A 27,607-nucleotide genomic window follows, 5' to 3' on the forward strand; every position below is an offset into this window, starting at 1 on the left:
CTGATGAGGTGGTGGATGCTCTCCTGAGGGATCTCCTCTCAGACCTGGACTAAAGCATCCGCCAGCTCCTGGACAGTTTGTGGTGCAACATGGCATTGATGGATGGATTGGATTCAGGTTTGGGGAACGGGTGGACCAGTCCATAGCATCAATGCCTTCGTCTTGCAGAAACTGCTGACACACTGCAGACACATGAGGTCTAGCATTAAGAGGAACCCAGAGCTCACAAGAGGTATCTCATCTTGGTACCTAATGGCTACCTCTGGTGAGCACATGGACTGCGGTGTGACCCTCCAAAGAAAACCCACCGCACACCATTACTGTCCCACAGCCAAACCGGTCATGCTGGAGAATGTTGCAGGTAGCAGAAGGTTCTCCAAGGCATCTCCAGTGTGAACCTGCTTTCATCTGTGAAGAGCACAGGGCGCCGGTGGCTAATTTGCCAAACTTGGTGTTCTCTGGCGAATGCCAAACATCCTGCATGGTGTTGGGCTGTGAGCACAGCCCCATCTGTGGACGTCGGGCCCTGAGACCACCCTCATGTAGTCTGTTTCTGACCGTTTGAGCAGACACATGCACATTTGTGGCCTGCTGGAGGTTATTTTGCCGGGCTCTGACAGTGCTCCTCCTGTTCCTCCTTACACAACCACTCCTTTAGTCTTGACAATTGCCTATAATTCCCACCTGTTGTCTGTTCCATCTGCACAACAGCATGTGAGATTGATTGATTGTCAATCAGGGTTGCTTCCTCAGTGGGCAGCTTGATTTCACAGAAGTGTGATTGATTTGGAGTTACATGATGTTGTTTAAGTGTTCCCTTTATTTTTTAGAGCAGTGTATAAATGTACACACTTTTAAAATGTAAACATTATAAAGCTTCAAGCATTTAAGATTACAATCCCTGTTATACATGTCACACGTGTTTATCAGTCTTGTGAAAAGGGTCCATTGCAAAATGATTTACTGTTTCGAAGTGTTCTGACGACACCTGCTGGTCAAAACCATGTAGATGCAACAAAAACTCAAGCAAAACATGGATGAACAGGCCAACAAGACACTATAAACTAATATTATTTCCTTTCATTTTCCAAAAGTCTCAATAAAATGACCAGAAACTCATAAAACTGACCTGAGGTCAGGTAAAAACCATCAGACCTGTCCAATGATTCTTCACCAGGGGGCGATCTGAGTGAACCCGCATGATTCGTGTGGATGTTCTGGTATTACACGCCAGCGGACAAACATTGAATTAACAAATTAAACAAGGTTAAACTGTAGACGTCTCAGAGATGTGAGCGCGGTCAGTGTGGGATTCTGACCAGTGGCTGCTTTATAGGAATGTTTCTCCAGAAGCAGCGAGGATGTTGATTCAGAAACACATCCAGGGTAAATCTTATTAAACACTGACATTCACTGAGCTACTCATTCTGGATTAAATGGTGCTGAATGATAAAAGTACCAGTTTCAGAGAATGCTCAGAGGCAGAGGACGTTCAGGAAAATAATGAATAATAACTATCATACATGTATACCAGGACAGTAATGCGTAAAGTCACTCCAGCCGGTGTTTTTCTGTTTCTCTGTTTCACTGTTTCACCTCCACTGCACTCCTGAGTTTTTCCTGGAATCAACACAGTGTCCTCATTGTGTCAAATTGTGTATTTGTGTGTTTATGACTCCACCGTGTGTGTATTTGAGCGCTGATGAGAACACATGCAACACTGTCAGACATCTGACACTCAGAAAACATGCATCAAGAGTCTACACTGACGAGGCTTTATAGTGGAGGCGGAGCTTTTATTTTTTGTTTCTGGAGTATCTGAGCAATGGCTCCACCCTCTTCTGAGAAGGGGGGGAGACTAACATCCCTAGTTTTGTGTGTAGAAGCAGCTGTGTGTGTTTTGGGTCAGCTCTGCTCATGTTTGTGCTGTGTGTTTCTCTGCTGTGTCCGCTTCTCCAGGTGTGATCGCGTACTCCATCGGTATCGCCTGGGCGGCGCAGGACGAGCTGGAGTACATCGCCACTGACCCCGACAGAGAGCACTCCTTCTTCGTGGATGAGTTTGACAACCTCTACAAGTATGTTTCTAAAATCATCCACAACATCTGCAATGAGTTCAACTCACAGCCCAGAAACTGAAGCAGGACCCCCCAACAGACCAGCAGCACACAGATGGAGAGACCGAGACCCTAATGAAGACTTCAGAAGAGGAAGAACATTCCACAGATAATATTTTACAACTCAAAGAAGACCCACATGAGCAAATACATTAGTATCTTATAGTAAACACTGTTTTTAACCCATACTAAAGTGAAGTGCTAATCACTGTAGCTGATTTGTTACCATAACAGCTAGTCATTTTGTGGCAATTCTATGGTTGCTATGGTAACACAACTACTATAGTAATTAATGTGTTGTGGCGATTCTACAGTTGCTATGACAACACAACTACTATAGTAATTGATGTGTTGTGATTCTACAGTTGCTATGACAACACAATTACTATAGTAATTGATGTGTTGTGGTGATTCTACAGTTGCTATGGTAACACAACAGCTAGAGTAGTTGATGTGTCATAATGATTTTACAGTTGCTATGGCAACACAACAACTATAGTAATTGATCTGTTGCGGTGATTCTGCAGTTGCTATGCTAACACAACTACTATAGTAGTTGATGTGTTGTGGTGATTCTACAGTTGCTATGGTAACACAACAACTACAGTAATTAATGTGTTGTGGTGATTCTACAGTTGCTATGGTAACACAACAACTATAGTAATTAATGTGTTGTGGTGATTCTACTGTTGCTATGGTAACACAACTACTGTAGTAATTGATGTGTTGTGGTGATTCTACAGTTGCTATGGTAACACAACAACTATAGTAATTAATGTGTTGTGGTGATTCTACAGTTGCTATGGCAACACAACAGCTAGAGCAGTGGTGCTCAACCCTGTTCCTGGAGATCGACCTTCCTGCAAAGTTCAGCTCCAACCCTGATCAAACACACCTGAACCAATTAATCAGGACCTGAACAGAACTTGATAATTACAGGCAGGTGTGTTTGATATGGGTTGCAACTGAAATCTGCAGGAAGGTCGATCTCCAGGAACAGGGTTGGTCACGTCTGAGCTAGAGTAATTGACGTGTTGTGGTGATTCTACAGTTGCTATGGTAACACAACTGTTATAGTAATCTAAACAAATAACCCAAAACACCACAGTTTACCATAGTAAAAACTAACAGTTACTAAATATACTCTAATATACACAGTATAATACACTTTACTACAGTATGGTTCAAAACACTGTAGTGTTTACTATAAATGACTGTAATGTGGGAATACAGTGGAAATGTGGATGATGGCAGCAAGTGTGTGTTCAGTGATTTATATTAAAGCATGATAGACTTTACGGTTCCTGTTAATAAGAGAAAACACACACTTACAGCTTTTGCTTACATAAATACTATTTATATGTTACATGCTGAACACGATCAAGCTACATGAATACTAATATCACTGTCCATATTGAAAACATATAGCTAATTTTCATGCATACGTATCAAATCCCAACCAAAATGTGTTTATTTGTGAATGAAATATATTAAATGAGGTGTTTATTGAATGTTCAGGCGCTAATGTGGAGCTACGAGTGTTAAAGCATGCTGGAACTGATAGATTTACAAGATACTTTTCAATGCACAAAGCTGATTATTATTGCAGACTTTTGATAAATACATTTTAAACAAAGCAGATTTACAGAGGAGTTCATCTAAAGGAGAAGGGCAGCGTTTCAGAAGCTCCTGTTCTGTGGTTTCACCACGATGATTGACTGTTCTGACTGATCTTAAATACACACCTACCAAGTATTGTTCCCTCTCGTCAGCTTAAAATTCATTTATTATCACTCTTTTTGTATTTGTATATAGAAAAATGCTTGTATTTGTAAGACAGACTCAACTGATGACATATTTTTAATAAAATGATTACTGAAAACCAGCACATTGATGAGTTTGAATTGATATCTATAGTGTCTAACGAGGAGATGTGTGTGATTTATTATACTATTTAGAATAGAATATAATGAAATGAAATATAACAGAATAGAGTGGAGTAGTAAATAACAGAATGGAAAAGAAAAGAATAGATCAAATATAGCAAAGAACAGTTAGTAAAAAGATGAAGTTTAGAAGAGATACAGCTGCGGATGCTCATGTTAATATAGTGTAATTTTTTAACGGAGTACACTCATGTTTTTACATTACTGTGAGGGTAAATAATAATAATACTCGGTATAATTACTGTTTTTTGGGTTTAGGGTTGGGGTAGACGTAATAAAATACAATTAATGGGTATAATAATGAATGATATAAGTAATTCTCTGTATCTCTTCTAGTGTTAGTGAAGACTGGCCTCTGCTGGCCGGAAGGTGAACCACACACACACACACACACACACACACACACACGGGCGGTGTTTACACTGGACAGGACGGTATGTTCACAAACTCTGAAACACACGTCTAAGAAAGATTTATGCTATTTTAATTCTCCTGGTTTTGTTTTAGAGTCTCCTGTTGTAGGTTTACATGCATCCAAGACTAAAACAACACTTTTATTTTGTAATTATATGCAATGAAAATCACCTCATGTTTCTACTCGCATTTCTCTTCCACCATTGGCAGATTATTTTGCTGGTTTCAAAGAAAAACTCGTTTAATTTTGATTTATTATTTCTGAAAACAACACTAGATTTTTCGTTGTTTATAAAATGCTTCTTGATTTAAGGATCTTTGGACCAGAAACAAGACAGAAAGTCAAAGTAAGAACAGATTGTTTAGCCGTGTTGACACTGAGGACACATCTGCATTAGAGTTTCCTCACATCTGCAGATGAGCTGTTAGAAGGAGATATTTATGATTACATGAATGTGTCTCTGTCAGCTAATGCTTATTCTCTGATGTAATGCACATCAATCATTCAGCTACATGAAGAGCAGGAATATATATGTAGAAATAAAACACACACACACACACACACACACACACACACACACACACACACACTGAAGTGTCTGAAACACTCGAAACAGATGCACAATATGGAGAACAGTTGTGTCTTGTTTCTAGTCTAAATATCTAAAAACTCTTAAATCAAGAAGCATTTTCTAGACAAGCTAAACATTTAGTCTTGTGTTCAGAAATAATGAGTCAAAATGAGTCAAAATGAAGAGAGTTTTTATTTAAAACAAGCTAAATAATGTTGTTAACAGAAAAAATCCTTTAATTTTGACTTAATATTCCTGAAATCAACACAATATGTTGTGCTGATCTAGAAAATGCTTCTTGATTTAATTTCTGAAAACATATTTGGACTAGAAACAACACAAAAACTCTCAGTAAGAAAAGCATTTTTCTAGTGTGAGGTCATGTTAAATATTTCACTCCCTAACCAGTGCACTCACTAGTAAACAAGGGAGCTGAATAAGACGCAGCCAGAGTTCTCTTCGTCCAGTTATTGAGAGCAGCTGTTTTCTTTGCTTGTTTCTTCTTTGTTCTCTCTCAGTTTCTGTCTCTCTGGCACAATCCTCATCTGCTTTCTCTACAACACACACACACACACACACACACACACACACACACACACACACACGGAGACTGTCTTGATGCTCAAGTGTGTTTCTCTGAGCTCTTGCTGAAGTTGTTTTCTGACCTTTTGTGCCCTCCAACATCCTGTAGTGAAGCCCATCCCTCTCTCCCTCCCTCTGTTCTTCTCCTGTTTCTCTTTCCGTTCTCTGCTCAGACTCTGTTGTTTTCTTCTCGCTGCCTCTGACACAGACACACACAGGTATTTCACAAGCTCTCGCTCTGATGTTGAACTTTCAGTGCTGTGCGATTAGCTGTGCTCAGGACACATGAGATGTTTTAGTTTAATCAGTTTGTAGACGTTGAGCGAGTGTGTTCAGGGCTGCTGTTAAAGCATTGATGAACAGTGCGTATTATGGGATTTTAGGTGCTTTCTATTTAGACACTGCACAAAATGCTTTTCTTGCTTATTTTTTGTCTTGTTTCAAGTCCAAATATTGAGAAATTCTTAAATCAAAAAGCATCTTTTGTTTTGTTTAAAGAAATAATGAGTCAAAATGACGTGAGTTTGACCTTAAAACAAGCGAAATAATCTGGTTTTCAGTTTAGAAAGAACATCAATTTAGCTTGTTATAAGAAATGCAACTCATTTAATTTGTCATTATTTCTGTAGAAAACAACACTTGTCTGAAAATGCTTCTTAATTTATTTTATTTTATACATTTTTGGACTTGAAACTAGACAAAAACTCTAGGAAAGAAAAGCATTTTTATGCAGTGTATAGCATTGAAGACAATAAGTGCATGTTCTGAATGTAATAGTTTTATTAAAACAGCCAATTAATTTCCTTTTTATGAGTCAAAAATTAATTTTGACATAAATAAAATGAATATTCAGACATATATCAAAAAACGCAATGTAAAGATAATTGTGTACATACATTGCATAAATGAACCATGCGTTTTACAGGCTAATGTAATGTTATATTGATCCCAATATTATTGAGCATGTGTGATTTGTCTGCAGTCTGGTCATATGTTGAGTTTTCTCCAGTAAACTGCTGAATAAAGGCTGTGTTTGTGTGTGTTGTGCAGTGATGGGTGAGGACGGAGCATCAGCGAGCGCATCAGAGCCCATCAGCACTGTGACAGGAGGAAATAAACCTGTGCACCGCTTCCTCAGAGGACAACCCAAGAGTATCGGAGTGAGAAGCCTTCACACACACTGACACTGTAAACAAAGAAAATTCTGGAAAATTCAAAACCATCAGTTTCTCCACAGGGAAATAGATTTTTACAACCCAAGCTCATTAGAATTATGTGCCCAGGGATACATTTTTGAGAACCGAGAAATATGTGTGTCTTCTTTCTGTTTTTATTTTCACAAGTCCACTAGAGGCCACTGTGTACATTTTTGACAAGCTCAAAAACATTACTGTGGTATGTTTTCTCATGCGTTCCCTTTCTCTTAAATCCACCAGAGGGTGCTGTGTACATTTCTGCGTATCTTTACATGATGTTCATGAGATGTTTGGCTTATCATTGTGCATTTGTTTTTATAATCATGTTGTCTGACCCACACACCCCTTTCCTAAACACAACTGATAGTGTTTTGGAAAGTAAACTAGAAGAGAAGCCATCACGACCGCACGCTACTACCACAACATCACACAGATTCTTTTTAGGTTTTGTTTGACCTGTTTCCTGGAGCCATTGTTCGCCGGACTCAAACCCCGCTCCGCTCTGCCTCCCATGTCTGACACTAGACTGAAGTGTGGTGAGCTACTGAGCAAACCGGTCACACAGCAAAAGCCGTCTATACAGAGGTAAGTACCATCCCGTAGCATCCATTTTACACACAAAAATGCAGCCATATGTATCCACAAGCACATATGTCTTGGTTCTCAAAAATGTATGCCTGGGCACATTTTCCCAATAAGCCTGTGTTGGATTTTGAACAATACAGACTAATATGAACCGACCAGTAAATGCTTCTTTTGAATCCATCAGCCTACTTAATTTTTCCTGCACTGTTACCTAATTCCCTTTGGTTCATTTCCTGGCACTATTTTGTTACCATGATGACCAATTTAACTAATACAGGTGTTCCTTATCTCTAAATGACCTTTGCAGTATTCACACTATTCTACTTTTTCTATTTGATAAGTGCAATTGCTTGTTACCAACAAAACATTTCTCACTCTTCTGCCCCTAGACATTTCTATATATGTCCAAGTTTCCACTGGCAGGGATGGATGAGGCTGTGTGTTCTGGGTTGCACACCCAGAGTTGCATGTATGATTTCAGGTGACAGTAAAGTTAAGGAAAAAACATACATTGTGCCGCATTAAAATGATTTGTTTGACTTGTTCCTTACTTGTTATTATTTAGTTCATTTAATGGTTCATGCTAAATTTTGCATTACCGTGCGCACACTGAGAAGGACATCACCAGCTTACTCTAGAGTCTCTGGTTTTAAATATTCATCCACCATAGCCTTATTATCCACCTTCTCCAAGTTCCACCGGCCACCCTCATTCCCAAAATTCCACCTTGAACCTCAGATTCCTCCTTGGTCAGTCATCATCCCGCCTGTTTCACCAGGCTCCCTCAAACCTCCTACTTCACCTTGAACCTCAGATTCCACCACGAACCTCAGAGTCCACCACAAACCTCAGAGTCCACCTTGAACCTCAGATTCCACCTTGAACCTCAGATTCCACCACGAACCTCAGAGTCCACCACAAACCTCAGAGTCCACCTTGAACCTTTGATTCCACTTCAACCCTCAGATTCCACCTCAAACCTCAAATTCCACCTTGGTCAAAATCATCCCGCCCACTCCACTGGCCTCCCTCAAACCTCAGACTCCACCTTAAACCTCAGATTCTACCTCGAACCTCAGATTCCACCTTGAACCTCAGATTTCACCTCGAACATCAGATTCCACCTTGGTCAGTGATCATCCTGCCTGCTCCACTAGGCTCCCTTGAACCTCAGACTCCACCTTGAACCTCAGATTCCACCTTGCACCTCAGATTCCACCTCGAACCTCAGATTCCACCTTGCACCTCAGATTTCACCTCGAACATCAGATTCCGCCTTGGTCAAAATCATCCCGCCCACTCCACTGGGCTCCCTTTAACAGATTCAGATTCCACCTTAAACCTATGAGTCCACCTTGGTCAATCATTATACCACCCATTTTTCACCATGCTTCCTCAAACTTCAGATTCCACCTCGAACATCAGATTCCACCTTGGTCAATCATCATCCCGCCCACTTCACCAGGCACCCTTGTACCTTAGACTCCACCTCGAACATCAGATTCCACCTTGGTCAATCATCATCATCCCGCCCACTTCACCAGGCACCCTTGTACCTCAGACTCCACCTCGAACATCAGATTCCACCTTGGTCAATCATCATCCCACCCACTCCACCTGGCTCCCTTGAACCCCAGATTCCACCATGGTCAGTCACAGTCATTGTCTACTTTGCATTCCACTGCTGTAGCTCCTGTTTTGTCACTTAATTTTTCATTCTTCAACTTCTGTCCTTGTAATTAATTGTGTCTACCCCTTGTTACTATGTTAGTCCCAGTGTTTACAAGCCCCTTTGTTTCAGTCTTTGTCAGTTGTTTATGCAGTATTCCAGTGTTCTTGTTTCTGTTTCTGCCTTTGTGTTGTGTTGTGTTGTGTTGTGTTGTGTTGTGGTTCTTGTTCTTCTTACTGCAGGAATCTGCCTCTCGCCTTGCCTTGCATCACATGATATATGAAGTGACATGAGGACAGCTTGCTGTATTGAACACTTGTTAATATTCAAGATTATAGAAGATTACTGCTAGTAGACATCGGACGATCACAGGTAAGGATCAAGGTAAGTGGTTTGTAACATCAGACAGTTTTCAGAGGCTTCAGTGCGGATTATTTCAGAGCATTTCACAAATAACCAAAAGTCATAGTGGGGATGTAATTGCTGCCACAGTTTAGTCCTAAAAGATTGCTGTAATCTTAGGCTAAACTTTGTGGTCCTTGATTATTGGTTTGACATGTTCCCCAACATCCCATTAATGGCCGTTGCAATCAGATTTTTCCTCCAAATGAAACTCGATTTAAGACAGTTTCATGACAGACCTTCACATCTGTGCTCTGATGTTACCATCCATGACTGTTTAACCTAACTATTATGATTGAGAAGCATTTGTCTTTGAAGAGATGTTTCAAATGTGCTTGTTTTGTGTAAGGTTTCGCTGGTGATGATGGGTGTCTGTCTGTTTATGTTTGGAATCCCCATGATTGCTGTGGAAGAATATATAATCAGCCCCATGTGGCTCGGGATGTCGGTATGTTGATTTGTATCTCACCTTTATTAGATTTGCCTTGGAAGATGTAATTAATTCAAAGGAAACCACTGTTCTATAGATTACATGTGAGACTTTTCCACTCACAAATGTCTAAGACACAAACATAATATCACTTCTGTTCAATTTAAGCAGAAGCAAAATGAGCTGGATGCTACATCATGTCCAAGATGTTTGAGAATCTATAAATGTTTACATGTTTGTAAGTTGTCTGATTTCTATAATCAATCTTCTTTAATGTCTCGTTTCCACTGAGCAGAATGGTTCAGTACAGTACAGTACAATCTTGCATTTCCACTGCCAATACTACCCTTACTAGAAAGGTCTGGTGTGCAACAGGAAGGTGAGATCAACATCATTCTTGCAGAAATAGAAGAAATCTGTACGGGTCATTTACATATCAAATCTTTGGCCATCTCAAGTTCATTTTTTCAAATGTAAACTTGCAGCAAGTGCACATGAATAGAGAAAAGTGGCGCCTCTCTTGCTTTTAGACACAACATGTAAACACCCCGGTAAACAACAATGGAGGACATACAGCTGAGTCTGTTCTTCTTGGCATGTGAATATTTGAACACATGACAAGCTTTGCTTGAGCTCGGGTTGACCATGGTCCATTGCTGCACACTGTAAGTGTGTTATTACATTGTCGTGTTTCAGCTGTGTGCTTAAATATGCCACCTCCAGTGTTGTTGTTTCCCTTGTTGGATGTGTGATGATTCTCTGTAAACCAATCAGCATTCAGCAGTGAGTCTAGCTCCACCCTTTGTAGTGTTATGTTAGACACTTCTATGTAAGTGGTATGGTACGGTTTGCTATTTTGGTCATTCTGACAGTGGTCAGAAACAGAAATTGTCTCATATACATATTTAAAGCACTTCGGTACACACAGCCCTGTCCATTTCTTCCAGCAGAACCATGGACATATATAGAAATGCCTATAAGCATCATCAGTACCAGAGTCTCTATGTTTCATAGTCGTGGCCTCAGAACCCGCCTTGGACATTCATCTTCCCACCAGCTCCACTGCCATTTCATTTCATTTCTAATGTATCTGGCTTAAGCCCAGCTCACTCTTTGTGATTTGTGGCCTTCTGTAAATGATTTTGGAAAGGCTGAAATCTGCAGTCTTTGATTATTACTGTGATGTTTACCAACATCATTTTAATAGCCATTGCAATCAGATTTTCCCTCTAATTAAACTCAGATTATCTTGGTCTCTTGCCTGAAGTGTGAACATCTTACAATGAGCGTCAATCCAAGAACCAAAAGAAGTGCAGAGTCTGATGGTGCACTCAGCACAACAGCTACAAACCGCCTGGGGGAAACGTCAAGACAGTTTTTTTCTGGTTTTATTATCAAGGCATGTTATGAGATAAATGAAAACTACAGATTGTTTATGTTTGCTGTGAGGTATCACTTGGGTTAGGGTTTATGAACATGTCACAGATGGAGGATGTCTTACAGCGTGACCACATTTGTACAGTCTGACAAGCTACAGTTTATAATCGTTATTACAAACCGCACAGCATGAGCTAGATTTTTTGTGGACACTGCCGACCCTCTGTTCACGCTTCTCAATACTTGCTTGAGGTAATGACAGTGCACAATCTACAGTTTTATGACAGACCTCTGCATCTGTGCTCTGGTGTTTCCATCCTATTACTGATTAACATAACTATTATGATTGAGAAGCAGTCTTCTAGGAGATGTTTCATATATGTTTATATCCTGTGTAAGGTTGTGATGACTATGATGGGTGTGGCTCTGTTCATGTTTGGAATCCCCATGACTGTGCAAACAGACATGATGACTTCCGCAGATACGTTCAGCCCCTTCTGGCTCGGGATTCTGGTATGTTTATTTGCATCTCTCTTTAGTTAGATTTTCCTCTAAACATTGTAACGAGTAAGTTAAAAGACATCACTGGTCTTAGATGAGACTATATATGAGGATTGCATTTCAACTTTACTTGGTAGGCATGAGGTTTGACAGAAAGTTGCCATTATCACACGAAGAAGAAGACTATACTGTTCACATAGCTTTTCATTTGCACACTCATGTTCATTATTTCAAATGTTCATGATCATAAAGTGTGTTAAATAGAGAGGGAATGAGGAAGGCATCATGCTTTCCACACATTTTCAATGCAACGTGATCAATCCAATAAAAAACAATAGATAACTACAATGTTGTGTTTCATATTACATTTTCCTTCAGCTTAGTCCCTTTATTAATCAGGGGTAGTCACAGCAGATTGAACCGCCAACTTATCGAGCATATGTTTTATGCATGTGATGCCCTTCCAGTTTAGTTGATCAGTTCCCCTATAGCGCATGTGTTTGGACTGTGGGGGAAACCAGAGCACCCGGAGGAAACCCACACCAACACGGGGAGAACATGCAAACTCCACACAGAAACACACACTGACCCAGCTAAGACTCGAACCAGCGCCTATCTTGTTGTGAGGCGACAGTGCTACCCACTGAGCCACCGTGCCGCCCATATGTTGTGTTGGGTTATTTATTTGAAAGTGAAGCTTTCTGTGTTTGTGTTCTGATTTTGTGATGATTTTTTGTAAACCAGTCAGTGTTGGTGAATCTAGCTCATATTTTCAATACCGTACTGTTGTGACAGATACCCTTGTGAAAGGGTCTCAAAAAAGCGGGACAGTGCAGTTTGCTATCTTGGTACTTTTGGCAGTGGAAACTAAATTAAATGTATAGCGCACTGTACTGTACTGAACCATAACGCTTAGTGGAAACAAGCCAAAAACATAGTCTATACTTATGGCAATAATTTAATCAACCCAGGCTCATTCTGAAAACGTAGTCCCGAGGATGTTTCTGGGGACCGCGAAATATGTCCCGGGATGTACGTATTTTTGCAGTTTTTGGTTTTCGCGAATCCGTGAGAGGCCGCTGTGTGCGCCTTTTTGGCTTCTCAGACTTCTCCCGCGAGTGCCGTTCGCGCCCGCGCTGTTCTCGCGTGAACCCATCAGAGGCTGCTGTCGAACGAACGTCTGTCTTTCCGACTGGCTGAATGATTGACTGGGCGACCGGCTCCTTCCCCGAACCCAACCAATTTTACCAATTGACCCGCCCAACAATTTAAGAAAAGCTCTTGTCCGAATTATTTTTTATTTTATTAATTTTTATTTTTTTACCACGTTTTCGGATTTTACCACACTCTCACCCTGTTATGAACCTCTTCGCTTTATTTCTTGGATTCTGTTTCAGTCTTACCTGATTTCTGGAACCGCTCTTCCCCGGACTCGAACCCGCTCGTCGTCATCGTCGTGGTCGGCTCCTCTCTGCGTCTCGAGTCCGCCGACGTACAGGACGAGCTAACCGAACAAACTGGTTGCAGCGGGAAAGCCCTCCACACGAAGGCAAGCGGTCAGCCGGCGAGCGCTAAAAGGAACGGCATCATACCGCCCTGCAGCGTTCGCCTAAAAAACAAAATGCAGCCATACGTACCTCCGGCTACATAATTCGCGGTCTCCAGAAACGTCCTCAGGACTACGTTTTCAGAATGAGCCTGGGTTGAAATTAATCTATTTTAAAGCTTGTCATTACAGAAGAAATGCCAGTTAGCTCACAACACTGTTTAAAATGCAGACATCTCACAAACTTTCAATGTAAAAAGCTCAGATCTTAAGAAATAGCAGGGTTTTACATTGCTGTTCTGTGAAGTCTTCACACACTGTTCACATTAGACTGAGGATTTGATGGTATTTAATTATTAAACATCTTGTCTCTTGTGCAGTTCTGTATCTGTGGCATTCTGTACATACTGTCTGAACGCAACCCCTCCAAGAAGATGGTGAGTGTCTGTTTTATCCATCATTGAGATATCAGGTAAATGTTTTCCTTATGGAATCAAAGTGCAACTTTGTGTGTGTGTGTGTGTGTGTGTGTGTGTGTGTGTGTGTGTGTGTGCGTGCGTGCGTGTGTGTGTGTGTTCTGATTGAGCACAGATTACAGCCAGTCTTGCTCTGAGTATCATCTCCACCATTGGAGTGGTCAGCGCTTGTATGGACTTCATCAAATCTATGGTCACGATTGAACGTTACGATGACTATCATACCCATAACAATATGACAGAGGCTGACTACTTATATCTGACACAACATTATGTGAGGATTTTGACTTATTTATTCATTTGTTTTGCTTTCAACATATGCTTTTCTTACTTTTTGTCTTGTTTCTAGTGCAAATATCTAAAAATACTCAAATTTAAGCGAGTTTTTCTTTAAAACAAGCTAATTAATCTGCCAATGGGGGAAGGACAATTATCTTATTAAGAAGTAATTTTGACTCATTATTTCTGACAATAAGAAACAAGACAAAGACCAAACCCTGAATCTTCAAGCAGTGAGTGATGAAGCATGTTTAGATTTAATAATTCAGTATATGTGCACAAACTCTCATGTCTGTTTCCTTTAGAGTGCCATTGTGGCGATGGAGTGTGTGTTTCTGTGTCACAGTTTAATAGGAGGAGCTCTGCTGATCATCATGACGTGTTTCGCCAGAGCAGCACTGCGCTCCAGCAACACTCAGGTCAGATCCTCATTCTTTTACATTCTTAGCTAATGACAGGAACATCAAGCAATTCATTTTAAGACAGTAAATTATCAGATCGCTCTATGGGACTATTGGGACTATGGGACGCACTATGGCCGGGATGAGAATCAGCACTTCCAAACTCGAGGCCATGGTGCTCCCAGGGGCGTAGCAATCGGGAGGGACGGTGGGGATGCATCCCCCTTCACTTTTAGAGCCAGACCATACACAAACAGGTGATTAGGAATGTAAACTTTTGGATTTGATAAAGCTGCCCCCCTCCTCCTCTTTTAAAAGGTCCACTACACCCCTGGGTGCTCCACCAGAAAAACGGTGGCTTGCCATCTCCAGGTTGGAGGAAAGTCCTTCCCCAGGTGAAGGAGTTGAAGTATCTTGGGGTTTTGTTCATCAGTGAGGGAATGATGGAGTGTGAGATTGACCGGCGGATCAGTGCAGCAGTAATGCGCTTGGCAAAACTCTCAAATAACCGGTCAATCTGCACTCCTCGGATACAACTGGCCGAAATGACTGTCCTCAGCAGGGTAGCAGGGCGCACCCTTATAGACAGGGTGAGGAGCTCTGAGTAGAGCCGCTGCTCCTCCACATCCAGAGAAGCCAGCTAAGGTGGCTCGGGCATCTGATATGGATGCCTCTTGGATGCCTACCTAGGGAGGTGTTCCAGACATGTCCCTGATACTATGTCTCTCAGCTGGGAACACCTCAGGATCCCCCTGGAGGAGCTGGAGGAAGTGTCTGGGGAGAGGGAAGTCTGGGGCAACCCGTCCCCGGATAAGCGGAAGAAAATGAATGAATGATAGTAACTGTAGAATCACCACAACTGATGAAGTCAAGTACTATACTACAGTATGGCTGAAGAACACTACAGTGTTTACTATACTCCACTACAGTGTTTACTATACTACACTACAGTGTTTACTATACTCCACTACAGTGTTTACTATACTCCACTACAGTGTTTACTATACTCCACTACAGTGTTTACTATACTCCACTACAGTGTTTACTATACTCCACTACAGTGTTTACTATACTCCACTACAGTGTTTACTATACTACACTACAGTGTTTACTATACTCCACTACAGTGTTTACTATACTACACTACAGTGTTTACTATACTCCACTACAGTGTTTACTATACTCCACTACAGTGTTTACTATACTCCACTACAGTGTTTACTATACTCCACTACAGTGTTTACTATACTCCACTACAGTGTTTACTATACTCCACTACAGTGTTTACTAAACTACACTACAGTGTTTACTATACTCCACTACAGTGTTTACTATACTCCACTACAGTGTTTACTATACTCCACTACAGTATTTACTATACTCCACTACAGTGTTTACTATACTCCACTACAGTGTTTACTATACTCCACTACAGTGTTTACTATACTCCACTACAGTATTTACTATACTCCACTACAGTATTTACTATACTACACTACAGTGTTTACTATACTACACTACAGTGTTTACTATACTCCACTAGTGTTTACTATACTACACTACAGTGTTTACTATACTCCACTACAGTGTTTACTATACTCCACTACAGTGTTTACTATACTCCACTACAGTGTTTACTATACTCCACTACAGTATTTACTATACTCCACTACAGTATTTACTATACTCCACTACAGTATTTACTATACTCCACTACAGTATTTACTATACTCCACTACAGTATTTACTATACTCCACTACAGTGTTTACTATACTACACTACAGTATTTACTATACTCCACTACAGTGTTTACTATACTCCACTACAGTATTTACTATACTCCACTACAGTATTTACTATACTCCACTACAGTGTTTACTATACTCCACTACAGTGTTTACTATACTCCACTACAGTGTTTACTATACTCCACTACAGTGTTTACTATACTCCGCTACAGTGTTTACTATACTCCACTACAGTGTTTACTATACTCCACTACAGTGTTCTTTCCCATGTTTGTGCCTGATGTCTGTCCTGATCTCTGCAGGCTGTTGTTGTGATGCGGAATCTGCCGTCAGCGGAGTGAAGAGACCAAGATCATCTGAATATCCTGAACATCAGCTTCAGCAGTGTGGAGAAGATCTGACATCTGTGCAGAGTCATTCAGTCAGAATCAGCTCTCATTGTCTCCTTGATGCACATCTACAGTATATCAAACTGCCTTATATCTCTGTGTTGTATAGAGTACTAGTGTTTCCACCAACAATATAAACCACACATCAGTGTTCATTCAGAATGAAAAGCAAAGCAAACACGACCCTCACGGCAAACATTCTGCACTTTCACATTTTCAAAAGACTTCATTTTGTCTGATTTAGGAGCCATTTTCCTCATGCAGACCAACAGATGTCCCCACAAGGTCAAATATTACTGGTATACTTGTGGGGACATTTGGTTCTCGCAATGTAAAGAATACACACACACACACACACACATGTACGCACACACACACACACACACACACTTTATGTATCACATTATTCTGAATTTGCACGTATGAATATTATTTAACCAAATATTTATTAACATTACACTTCTTTTATATCATTTATTGATTTTAGATCATCTTAAATTCCAGCATTTACCTTCATATAGCAACATAAACTTTCATTAGGATCTGTAAACTGATTAACCAAATATAATAGGAACTAACAATTTATGAACCAACATTGATCAGTGAGTACATTGCCGGATTCATGTTGATTTTAGTTCACACACTAACAAAAGAGAGCTTAATGTAAAGTGTTGATTAATATTGTCTCCTGTGCAGGCATTAAAACACCAACACACTCTCAGATCATACATATTCATATTCAGAAATGCTTTAGACACACAGGATGAATATATGTGTGTTGATCAAATGTCTGATGATTTTATACAAATATAAACCATTCTGTGTATTAATAAGAAACCTGTTAATGCATGCAGAGCACGTGTGTGTGTGTGTGTGTGTGTGTTTATGGAATAAAGGATCAAATGATTGTGAACACTACAGTATCACTATGGGGATTATATAATTCTCACAAAGATAATACGCAGCAGATGTAAACAGTTCCCGGTTGTTTAATATCATACGAGTAAAGTTTCTTCATTATTACCCTGGATTGAGAATACAGTTCCTCTAACTCAGGGGTGTCCAAACTCGTCCTGAAGGGGCAGTGTCCTGCTGAGTTTAGCTCCAACTCGCCTCAACACACCTGCAAGTGTGTTTCTAGAATGCCTAGTAAAGCTGCGCTCACACTGCACTCTTCTCCCCATAGACTTCCATTCATAGCAGAAACACAAGCTCGCGCCACTAGTTTCGCAGTTCGCTGCGTTGCAAAGTTCAAGCTTGGTGAACTCTGACCTGCGAACTCACATCACCTGACTGCGCGAGACCAATCGAGGATCAAAACATGAGCTCTCTGGACAGAAATTTAAAACATGGAGCAATCGCTGAATTGCACAAGCTTGCGTTTCTGGTCTGACACATTCATATGCGTATGACTGGGGAGAACAGAGCAGTGTGAGCGCAGCTTCAGTGTGTTAAAGTTAATGCTTCTTTGGAAGAATTTTGAGATTGAGACAGCACTGAATAGCTGACTCCCTCATCAGTACTCACTAGTGAACAAGTGAGCTAATTGAGACACACTCTGCAAAAATAAAATGCTTTTCTTAGAGTTTTTATCTTGTTTCTTGTTTCAAACAATTCTTCAATTGAGAAGCATTTCTAGACAAGTAACAATACAGCTTTGTGTTCAGAAATAATGAGTCGATTTCAGTGAGTTTTCCCTTAAAACAAGCTAAATAATCTGTCAGAGGGCTAAAAATATTCTTATGTCAAAAGGAAAAACTAGGTTATTCTGCTTCTCTTATCGGCAGATTATTCAGACTGTTTTCAGGAAACTCAATATTTCTCAAAACAAGACTACATGTGTTGCTTCTCTAGTAAATGCTTCCTGATTTAATTTCTTTAAAGACATTTGGACTAGAAACAAGACAAAAACTGTAAGAAAAGCATTTGTTTTCTAGTGCACTCACTAGTGAACAAGGGAGCTGATTGAGACACATTCCGAGCACTCTCCTGATCTGGCTGCAGTTATTGAGAGCAGCTGTTTTCTGTGCTTGTTTCTTCTGTTCTCTCTCAGTTTCTGTCTCTCTGGCACAATCCTCATCTGCTTTCTCTACACACACACACACACACACACACACACACTCTCTCTACTGGATGTTTTCTGGAAGCTGAAGTGTGTTTCTCTGAGCTCTTGCTGAAGTTGTTTTGTTCTCTCCAACATCCTGTAGTGAAGCCCATCCCTCTCTCCCTCCCTCTGTTCTTCTCCTGTTTCTCTTTCCGTTCTCTGCTCAGACTCTGTTGTTTTCTTCTCGCTGCTTCTGACACAGACACACACAGGTATTTCACAAGCTGAGCTTTCATGCGATGATTAGTTTGGTGATAACTATGGATGGGTGATTGTCTAGGCTTACAGAAATACTTTATTTTACAGTTATGTAGAAAAAGAGTTGATGCAGGCTGTATGAATGTAGTGCGCAGTGATGAAGCTCTCAGTGTTAATGCTTCAGTGTTTATGTAGTGTTCCTGCATGTTTAATGTGTTTACACTGCAACAAAAGCTTTTCTTACTAGAGTTTGTGTCTTGTTTCTAGTCCAAATATCTAAAAGTTCTAAAAAAGCACAAATTATAGTCTTATTTTCAGAAATAATGAGTCAAAATGAGGAGTTTTTCATTAAAACAAGCAAAATAATCAGCCAATGGAGGAAGAGAAATCGTATATCAAAAGAATAAACAAGATTATTTTGCGTGTTTATAAAATGCTTCTCGATTGAAGAACTTTACGATATTTGGACTAGAAATAAGAAACCAACTCTGAGGAGGAAAAGCATTTGTGCAGTGTGTCTGTGTGTGTTGTGCAGTGATGGGTGAGGACGGAGCATCAGCGAGCGCATCAGAGCCCATCAGCACTGTGACAGGAGGAAATAAACCTGTGCACCGCTTCCTCAGAGGACAACCCAAGAGTATCGGAGTGAGAAGCCTTCACACACACTGACACTGTATAGAAACATGAGCTTCATGCACAGTGTTTTTCAGCCACTGATAAACCTCCGCTGAAAAGTTAATGTGATTATTTTTAGTTTCATACAGTTACAGTGTTGGGGTTGGGAGTTACGTAATAATATTATTTTCAGTAACTAGTAAATTAATGCATTACTTTAAATTACAGCCCCGAATCAGACAAATGGACAGAACAGAAAATGCAAATAAAAAAAGAAAGAAGTGATTTCTATATTTACTTTGACTTGTGTTTCATTGCAGACAGTACAAACATTATTTAATGTGTTTCTCATCATTTTTATTCTTGATGTTTTTATTTTATTTTATTTTGTCAAAATAAGCACTATTCCAATTTTGGTTCCTGCAACACATTAAAAACGCTAAAACAGTGAAGCGTTTACTACACTGCTGCTGCTGCTGCTGCTCAACACTTACAGGCGTTTAGGCACTGAAGACAGCGAGTGAGGAAGTGTTCAGGGGTAATTCTGTCCCTTACTTCCTGCAAACAAGTCTTACGGTGGGCAACAGTACGGGGTCTTCACTGCCACACACTCTCTATTGGAGACAGGTCGGGACTGCAGGCAGGCCACTCCAGTACCTGTATCCTCTTTGTAATGTGTGCTGAATGTGGTTCTGCATTGCCTTGTTGAACTCTGCATGGGCGTCTCTGGAGAAGAAGGCAGCATCTTGAGCTCCAGAATCTCTCTGTGCTGTTCAGCATTAATGGAGCATCACAGAAGAGCAGGTTACCTTTAACAAGAGCACTGACACAACCCCAGACCATGACGGACCCTGGCTACTGGACATGCTGCTGGTGACAGTCTGGATGATCCTCTTCTTCTCTGGTCTGGAGCACACGGCGTCCATTTCTCCCTAAAGCACCTGAAACACTGCTTCATCTGAGCACAGTACACGTCTCCACTGTGTGATGCTCCATCCCAGGAGCCTCTCAGCCCAGAGAAGCGCTTCTGGACACTGTTAACATAGGGCTTCCTTTTGGCACAGTACAGTTTTGACTGGCGTTTGTGGATGTGACCCTGTATTGTGGTACTTGTCAAAGGTTTACCGCAGTAGTCCTGAGCCCGTGTGCTGATCTGGCTTATAGATGAATGAGGATTCTTGATGCAGCGCCCCCTGAGGGGTCGGAGGTCACGGTTGTTCAGCTTAGGCTTGCGCTCTTGTCCTTTACGCACTGAAACTCCTCCAGATTCTTCAATCTGTAATGATGTTCTGCACTGATGAAGGTGAAATATCCACATGTCTTCCTCTCTTTCTCTGAGGAACATTGTGTTTACACACTTCACTCATTTCCTCTCGTATCTGTGGTCAGACTGGAGATCCTCGGCCCATCTCTGCTCCTAAAGGACTAGACCTTCATAATCACACTCACCTGTGGACATCACCTGTGTCACATTACATCATTATTCAGCAAGTCACCTGATCACTGCCCTGAACTGCTCCTGTCTCTTTTTCTGGCCTGTGCTGCAGCTCTGAATGACAGGAGAGGATGGAGATTTACAGATGAACAGCAGATATTGTGTGTTCATATCGTCTGATCAAACACAGTCAGAGTCTGGAGATCACTGCTGTCTGTTTATCACAACCTTTCCTGATTTGGGGTTGTGTTTGTGTATATACTAATGAAGATCCTCCTCACACATGTAGTACTCACGGTGTGTGTGTGTGTATGTGTAAGGTTATGCTGGTGATGATGGGGGTGTGTTTGTTCATGTTCGGGATCCCCATGACCACACCCAAAGACATGATGACGGATCAGTTCAGCCCCTTCTTTCTCGGTGTTCTGGTGTGTTCATCTCTGCTGATCATCTCTCATTATACTGACTGGATCTGCCTCGAGAGCAGGGTTGCCAGATTTTCACGACAAAACTAAACCAATGGAGAAACCAAATCTATTCAATTCAATTCAATTCAATTCAATTCCCCTTTATTTGTATAGCGCTTATGCAATGTAGATTGTGTCAAAGCAGCTTCACATAAAAGGTCACAGTAAATAGGAACAGTGTAGTTCAGTTTGTAGTGTTTAAGTTCAGTTCAGTTGAGCTCAGTTCAGTGTGGTTTAATAATCACTACTGAGAGTCCAAATACTGAAGAGCAAATCCAACCATGCGCAGCTCTACAGATCCTGAACCATGCAAGCCAGTGGCAAAACTAGCCCAATAATATGCCACCAGCCATTTGTAAACTCACTGTATGCATTAGACATGTCTGAAAATGACTACATTATAATAATTCTGTAATCATAAGAGCAATCAGCTTAACTGTGCTGTTGATTCTGCTGATTTAAGGGTCCATAATGACTCCAGTATTAGAACATATTAACTATTTTCATGTTTTAATGAAGGCTGAACATGTTTAGGGTACAAAGCTGGGTTAATTTTGACCCACAATCATTTTTACACCACAAAAACTACTGACACACACATACACACACTCACTCATTCATTCATTCATTTTCCTTCAGCTTAGTTCCTTTATTTATAAGGGGTCGCCACAGGGGAATGAGCCACAAACTATTCCAGCATATGTTTTACACAGAGGATGCCCTTCCAGCTGCAACCCAGTACTGGGAAACACCCATACATACTCATTCTCTCACACACACACACACACACACTCATACACTATGGCCAGTTTAGTTGATCAATTCCCCTATAGCGCATGTGTTTGGACTGTGGGGGAAACCGGAGCACCCGGAGGAAACCCACACCAACACGGGGAGAACATGCAAACTCCACACAGAAACACACACTGACCCAGCCGGGACTCAAACCAGGGACCTTCTTGCTGTGAGGCCACAGTGATAACCACTGAGACACAATGCCAACCACATACACACTTACATACAGAAATACACACACACAAACACACACAAACAAACAAAAAAAGACAGACACACAAAAACATGCACACACAAACAAACAAACACACACACACACACACCTCTAGACGCCCCTGCACCACACAAACGGGAGCTTACTCATTTGCATCAACCTAACACAATATTTTGATCATTGTAGAGTTAAAATATGGGTCAAATATGACAATATTACACTGCAGACAAACAAATGCAGCATGTCAAATCATTAACACATGGAATAAAAAACAACCCATGACAAGAGGTTAAAAATACACCACAGACAAATGCAGACCTGGCAACCCTGCTCCAAAGATCTTTAATATCAAAATAAAATACTTTTAAAAAATACCAAGCCAGTGTATTTATTATTATTATTATTATTATTATTACTAATGAATGTCTCTTGTGCAGTTCTGTATCTGTGGCCTTCTGTACATCCTATCTGAACGCAACCCCTCCAAAAAGATGGTGAGTGTGTATTAGTGAACTCGTTGTGTTTCACTGAGAGACTCTTCAGTAACTTCATCAGTGTAGTGAATGTGCAGATTATATCCCTGACTCTTCTGTGTTGCAGATTACAGCCAGTCTGGCTCTGAGCATCGTCTCCACGTTTGGAGTCATCTTTGCGGTGTTGAACATCAGCCAACACATCTCCCACAACCGTTGGATGCTTTGGTTCCGCCAAACACACAACAGGACCGAGACGGAGCTGCTCTACATGACACAACATTATGTAAGGGCTTTATTTCTCTCTTTCCAATGATAAACAGTGATTATAATGTACAACTGAAGGCAAAATCACCCAGCCTCCTGTTAAAGTTTAATATTTCCCAAGTGCTGTTTAACAGAAGATTCTCAATATTTATATATATATATATATTAATATTGAAGCATCATATTTGTAATGACTCGTTTCTAAAAACTATTTGTTTGTGTGTTTGCCATGATTACAGTATATAATAGAATCAGAAAGAGCTTTATTTGCAGGTATGTTCACATATGAGGAATTTGTTTTGATGACAGAGCTTCTACAGTGCAACAGAAGCTCAGGTAGATCTCGATGAACTCCCCCCCGGCTTATTTCTGGCTAATGACAGATATAGGGATGGCTGAGGAGAGATGTACGCTTGCTAAGAGCTTGGTTATGGTGTCAATTTGGTATGTTTAATTTACTTAGGTTGCGTGTTTTTGGATTGTGGAAGGAAACCAGAGAACCCGGGGAAAACCCACGCGAGCACGGGGAGAACGAGCAAACTCCACACAGAAATGTCAACTGGTTCAGTAGGGGCTTTAGTATGTCATCCATCTGGAAAGGAGGAGGAGTAGGGGTGGGTAAGGGAGATTCTTCAAGACGGAGATATTGAGATAAGAAAACTCTGGTTATTTATAGTGTGTTAGTAATCATCTGATTGGAGAATCAGTCATGAGCTGATGCGGGACCAGCTGTGATCAATCATGTGCACGTGAACCTCTCGAAGTTAGTTTATAGATTATTTTCACTTAAAAAAGCAAGTAGTGATGTTTGTTTCACAATTACTATCATCAAGTGTTCATGAGATGGATTGCCCGAGGGAAGAATCTGTTCCTATATCGGGCTGTTCTTGTGCACAGTGCTCTGTGTAATAGTCTACAACACTGCAAAACACAACTCAAACCATGTCATCTTTGCATTTAAAATGACATAACTAATCAAATGACACTTAATAACAGTTGTTAAAAGCATGCATGCATGATTAAACAGTGTCATGACTGTCTTAAGAACAAACCTTCAATTAAAATGTTACCCATAACAGGAAGACTGGAGAAATGCTTTTCTTTCTTAGAGGTTTTGTCTTGTCTAGAAAATGCTTCTTAATTAAAGAGTTTTTAAGATATTTGGACTATTTGGACAAGTAAATAAATATAGACTTGTTTTCAGAAATATTGAGCCAAAATGAAGTGAGTTTCTCCTAAAAACAAGCTAAATAATCTACATTTGACATTGAAATAACATTATGTTCTTAGAATTTTGCCCTCGACTGTGTATAAGGATAATAGCACAAATGAGTGTTAATGCATGTGCATGTTTAATCATCCATGTTCAACTCTATTAGTGTCTGTTTCCCACAGAGTGCTGTTGAGGCGATGGGCTGTGTGTTTCTGTGTCACAGTTTAATAGGAGGAGCTCTGCTGATCATCATGACGTGTTTCGCCAGAGCAGGACTGCGCTCCAGCAACACTCAGGTCAGAGCATTCATCTACACTGTTTACCACATCTCCATTATTAACACCTAATATAGTCAAGTCTATTATACTGTAGCCTATATGTTATGGTATCTACAACTCTTTGTTAATAAATGCTCCAGCATACTGTAGTGTTAACTATAGTGAACTGATCAACTGTAATAATACTGCAGTACAGATTTACTACAGTAAACTGTGGTGGAATGTAGTATAATATACCCTCTGCTTGTGGAAAATACACATTGTTATATTACTATAGTAGTTGTGTTCCCATAGCAACTGTAGAATCACCACGACTGATGAACTCAAGTACTATACTACAGTATGGCTGAAGAACACTACAGTATTTACTATACTCCACTACAGTGTTTACTATACTCCACTACAGTGTTTACTATACTTCACTACAGTGTTTACTATACTCCACTACAGTGTTTACTATACTCCACTACAGTGTTTACTATACTTCACTACAGTGTTTACTATACTCCACTACAGTGTTTACTATACTCCACTACAGTGTTTACTATACTCCACTACAGTGTTTACTATACTCCACTACAGTGTTTACTATACTCCACTACAGTGTTTACTATACTCCACTACAGTGTTTACTATACTCCACTACAGTGTTTACTATACTCCACTACAGTGTTTACTATACTACACTACAGTGTTTACTATACTACACTACAGTGTTTACTATACTCCACTACAGTGTTTACTATACTACACTACAGTGTTTACTATACTCCACTACAGTGTTTACTATACTCCACTACAGTGTTTACTATACTCCACTACAGTGTTTACTATACTCCCCTACAGTGTTTACTATACTCCCCTACAGTGTTTACTATACTCCACTACAGTGTTTACTATACTCCCCTACAGTGTTTACTATACTCCACTACAGTGTTTACTATACTCCACTACAGTGTTTACTATACTCCACTACAGTGTTTACTATACTCCACTACAGTGTTTACTATACTCTACTACAGTGTTTACTATACTCCACTACAGTGTTTACTATACTCCACTACAGTGTTTACTATACTCTACTACAGTGTTTACTATACTCCACTACAGTGTTTACTATACTCCACTACAGTGTTTACTATACTCCACTACAGTGTTTACTATACTCCACTACAGTGTTTACTATACTCCACTACAGTATTTACTATACTCCACTACAGTGTTTACTATACTCCACTACAGTGTTTACTATACTCCACTACAGTGTTTACTATACTCCACTACAGTGTTTACTATACTCCACTACAGTGTTTACTATACTCCACTACAGTGTTTACTATACTCCACTACAGTGTTTACTATACTCCACTACAGTGTTTACTATACTCCACTACAGTGTTTACTATACTCCACTACAGTGTTTACTATACTCCACTACAGTGTTTACTATACTCCACTACAGTGTTTACTATACTACACTACAGTGTTTACTATACTCCACTACAGTGTTTACTATACTCCACTACAGTGTTTACTATACTCCACTACAGTGTTTACTATACTCCACTACAGTGTTTACTATACTCCACTACAGTGTTTACTATACTCCACTACAGTGTTTACTATACTCCACTACAGTGTTTACTATACTCCACTACAGTGTTTACTATACTCCACTACAGTATTTACTATACTCCACTACAGTGTTTACTATACTCCACTACAGTGTTTACTATACTCCACTACTGTGTTCTTTCCCATGTTTGTGTCTGATGTCTGTCCTGATCTCTGCAGGCTGTTGTTGTGATGCGGAATCTGCCGTCAGCGGAGTGAAGAGACCAAGATCATCTGAATATCCTGAACATCAGCTTCAGCAGTGTGGAGAAGATCTGACATCTGTGCAGAGTCATTCAGTCAGAATCAGCTGGAGTTATGTGGATTGATGCACACTGTTGTCATGCGGCCACTAGGTGTCACTAAGAGTCTAAAGTGGAGGAAGTGAAAGCTACTGCCACACTTGAATAATCAGCCAATTATAGCAGATCATTTATTAGTGTTAAGTGCCCACTAAAGTTATTACAGGGCACTCCAGGGTACTTATGTTTCAAAGCTATCTTTATATGCTACCTGTTACTTACTTGGACTACAACTACCATGATGCTTTGTGCCAATCAACACCTGCTACAGCTGTGAATCATCCACACAGGACACACACACTTAAGCCGCGCTCACGCTGGACTTTTCTCCTCATAGACTTCCATTCATACACATGTGAATGCGACAGACCAAAAACACAAGCTCGTGCGACACGTTTTGCAGTTCACTGCATTAGAAAGTTTAAGCTTGTTGAACCCTCTCTGGACAGAAATGTCAAATATGGACCAATCACTTGCTTTTTAAATGTCTAATCATCTTGTTTAATCCCGCCTCTGTTCGCAGCGCAGTACAACAGATTTGCAAGGTCAAACTCTAGTGTGACCACAGCAACACACCGCTGAAGATCATTTTCACTGATGACTCTCACCATATAAACTCCGTTCTCATGCACACCCATTCCTCATTATTGTTAAAGAGCATTTCAAAGCATTTCCCCATCTGTTTTGAGTCTGGAGCATCCTCTTTCGTGCTGTTTTCTGCCTGGCCTGACACTCAGGATTTTCCCTGTTGTTGCCAGTGCTCCTGTTTACCCTTGCCTCTGCGACCATCCCTTATATAATAAAGCTGCTTTTGGAACTACCTCCAGTGTCAGCATACAGATATAGACCATTTTGAGGGAGGTAAACAAAAACAACAGTCCCAACATATCTCCTACTGTACATTTTTAATTTCTAAAGCCTTCGAGAATCCAAAAAGAGCCACATTTTGATGAATGATACTTTGAGAGCTGATTTAACATTAAGTTATGATTGAATTGCCTC

The 27,607-nt window shown here is 40.4% G+C and overlaps 3 protein-coding genes across 14 annotated transcripts in view; all 3 read left to right on the plus strand.

The window, feature by feature from the left end:
• vit (vitrin) overlaps positions 1-4,001 on the plus strand; it is a 35,380-nt gene extending 31,379 nt beyond the window's left edge. For all 4 annotated transcript variants that reach the window (XM_056470533.1, XM_056470534.1, XM_056470536.1 and 1 more), the window contains one exon: positions 1,960-4,001. In XM_056470533.1, the coding sequence (XP_056326508.1) occupies positions 1,960-2,138 (179 nt within the window). In that variant the 3' untranslated portion in view covers positions 2,139-4,001. The remainder of the gene's footprint in view (positions 1-1,959) is intronic.
• A 471-nt stretch (positions 4,002-4,472) lies between these two features.
• Positions 4,473-17,025, plus strand: si:ch1073-291c23.2 (uncharacterized protein LOC799862 homolog). 6 transcript variants are annotated; one of them, XM_056470710.1, is made up of 8 exons: positions 4,473-4,496; positions 6,681-6,790; positions 9,832-9,930; positions 11,689-11,802; positions 13,717-13,773; positions 13,928-14,086; positions 14,397-14,510; positions 16,544-17,025. In XM_056470710.1, the coding sequence occupies exons 2-8, from the start codon at positions 6,683-6,685 to the stop codon at positions 16,580-16,582; spliced, it is 690 nt and encodes a 229-aa protein (XP_056326685.1). In that variant the 5' UTR covers positions 4,473-4,496; positions 6,681-6,682; the 3' UTR covers positions 16,583-17,025. The 6 variants fall into 6 exon arrangements, with proteins under 6 accessions (XP_056326685.1, XP_056326683.1, XP_056326687.1 ...); XM_056470708.1 differs by lacking the exon at positions 4,473-4,496 and adding an exon at positions 5,743-5,848; XM_056470714.1 differs by lacking the exons at positions 4,473-4,496; positions 6,681-6,790 and adding an exon at positions 7,271-9,464.
• Positions 17,026-18,845: 1,820 nt separating this feature from the next.
• On the plus strand, positions 18,846-27,425 carry LOC130239610 (membrane-spanning 4-domains subfamily A member 4D-like). 4 transcript variants are annotated; one of them, XM_056470877.1, is made up of 7 exons: positions 18,846-18,946; positions 19,468-19,577; positions 21,303-21,410; positions 22,896-22,952; positions 23,059-23,217; positions 24,594-24,707; positions 26,484-27,425. In XM_056470877.1, exons 2-7 carry the CDS (start codon positions 19,470-19,472, stop codon positions 26,520-26,522), a joined length of 585 nt encoding a protein of 194 aa, XP_056326852.1. In that variant the 5' UTR covers positions 18,846-18,946; positions 19,468-19,469; the 3' UTR covers positions 26,523-27,425. The 4 variants fall into 4 exon arrangements, with proteins under 4 accessions (XP_056326852.1, XP_056326853.1, XP_056326854.1 ...); XM_056470878.1 differs by having other exon boundaries at positions 18,930-18,946; positions 19,446-19,577; XM_056470879.1 differs by lacking the exons at positions 18,846-18,946; positions 24,594-24,707; positions 26,484-27,425 and adding an exon at positions 23,662-24,340 and having other exon boundaries at positions 19,153-19,577.
• The last annotated feature ends 182 nt before the right edge of the window (positions 27,426-27,607 follow it).

This window comes from Danio aesculapii, chromosome 13 (assembly GCF_903798145.1).
Source record: "Danio aesculapii chromosome 13, fDanAes4.1, whole genome shotgun sequence".
NCBI lineage: Eukaryota > Metazoa > Chordata > Actinopteri > Cypriniformes > Danionidae > Danio > Danio aesculapii.

What these genes read in the sequence shown, in the direction of transcription:
- si:ch1073-291c23.2 (XM_056470710.1), top strand. Translation starts at nt 6,683, where the DNA reads ATGGGTGAGGACGGAGCATCAGCGAGCGCATCAGAGCCCATCAGCACT. An exon ending in GACAACCCAAGAGTATCGGA is followed by an intron (nt 6,791 to 9,831) that starts GTGAGAAGCCTT and finishes GTTTTGTGTAAG; the next exon opens with GTTTCGCTGGTGATGATGGG. An exon ending in TATATCTGACACAACATTAT is followed by an intron (nt 14,087 to 14,396) that starts GTGAGGATTTTG and finishes TGTTTCCTTTAG; the next exon opens with AGTGCCATTGTGGCGATGGA.
- LOC130239610 (XM_056470877.1), top strand. Translation starts at nt 19,470, where the DNA reads ATGGGTGAGGACGGAGCATCAGCGAGCGCATCAGAGCCCATCAGCACT. An exon ending in CCTTCTTTCTCGGTGTTCTG is followed by an intron (nt 21,411 to 22,895) that starts GTGTGTTCATCT and finishes TCTCTTGTGCAG; the next exon opens with TTCTGTATCTGTGGCCTTCT. An exon ending in GCAACCCCTCCAAAAAGATG is followed by an intron (nt 22,953 to 23,058) that starts GTGAGTGTGTAT and finishes TCTGTGTTGCAG; the next exon opens with ATTACAGCCAGTCTGGCTCT.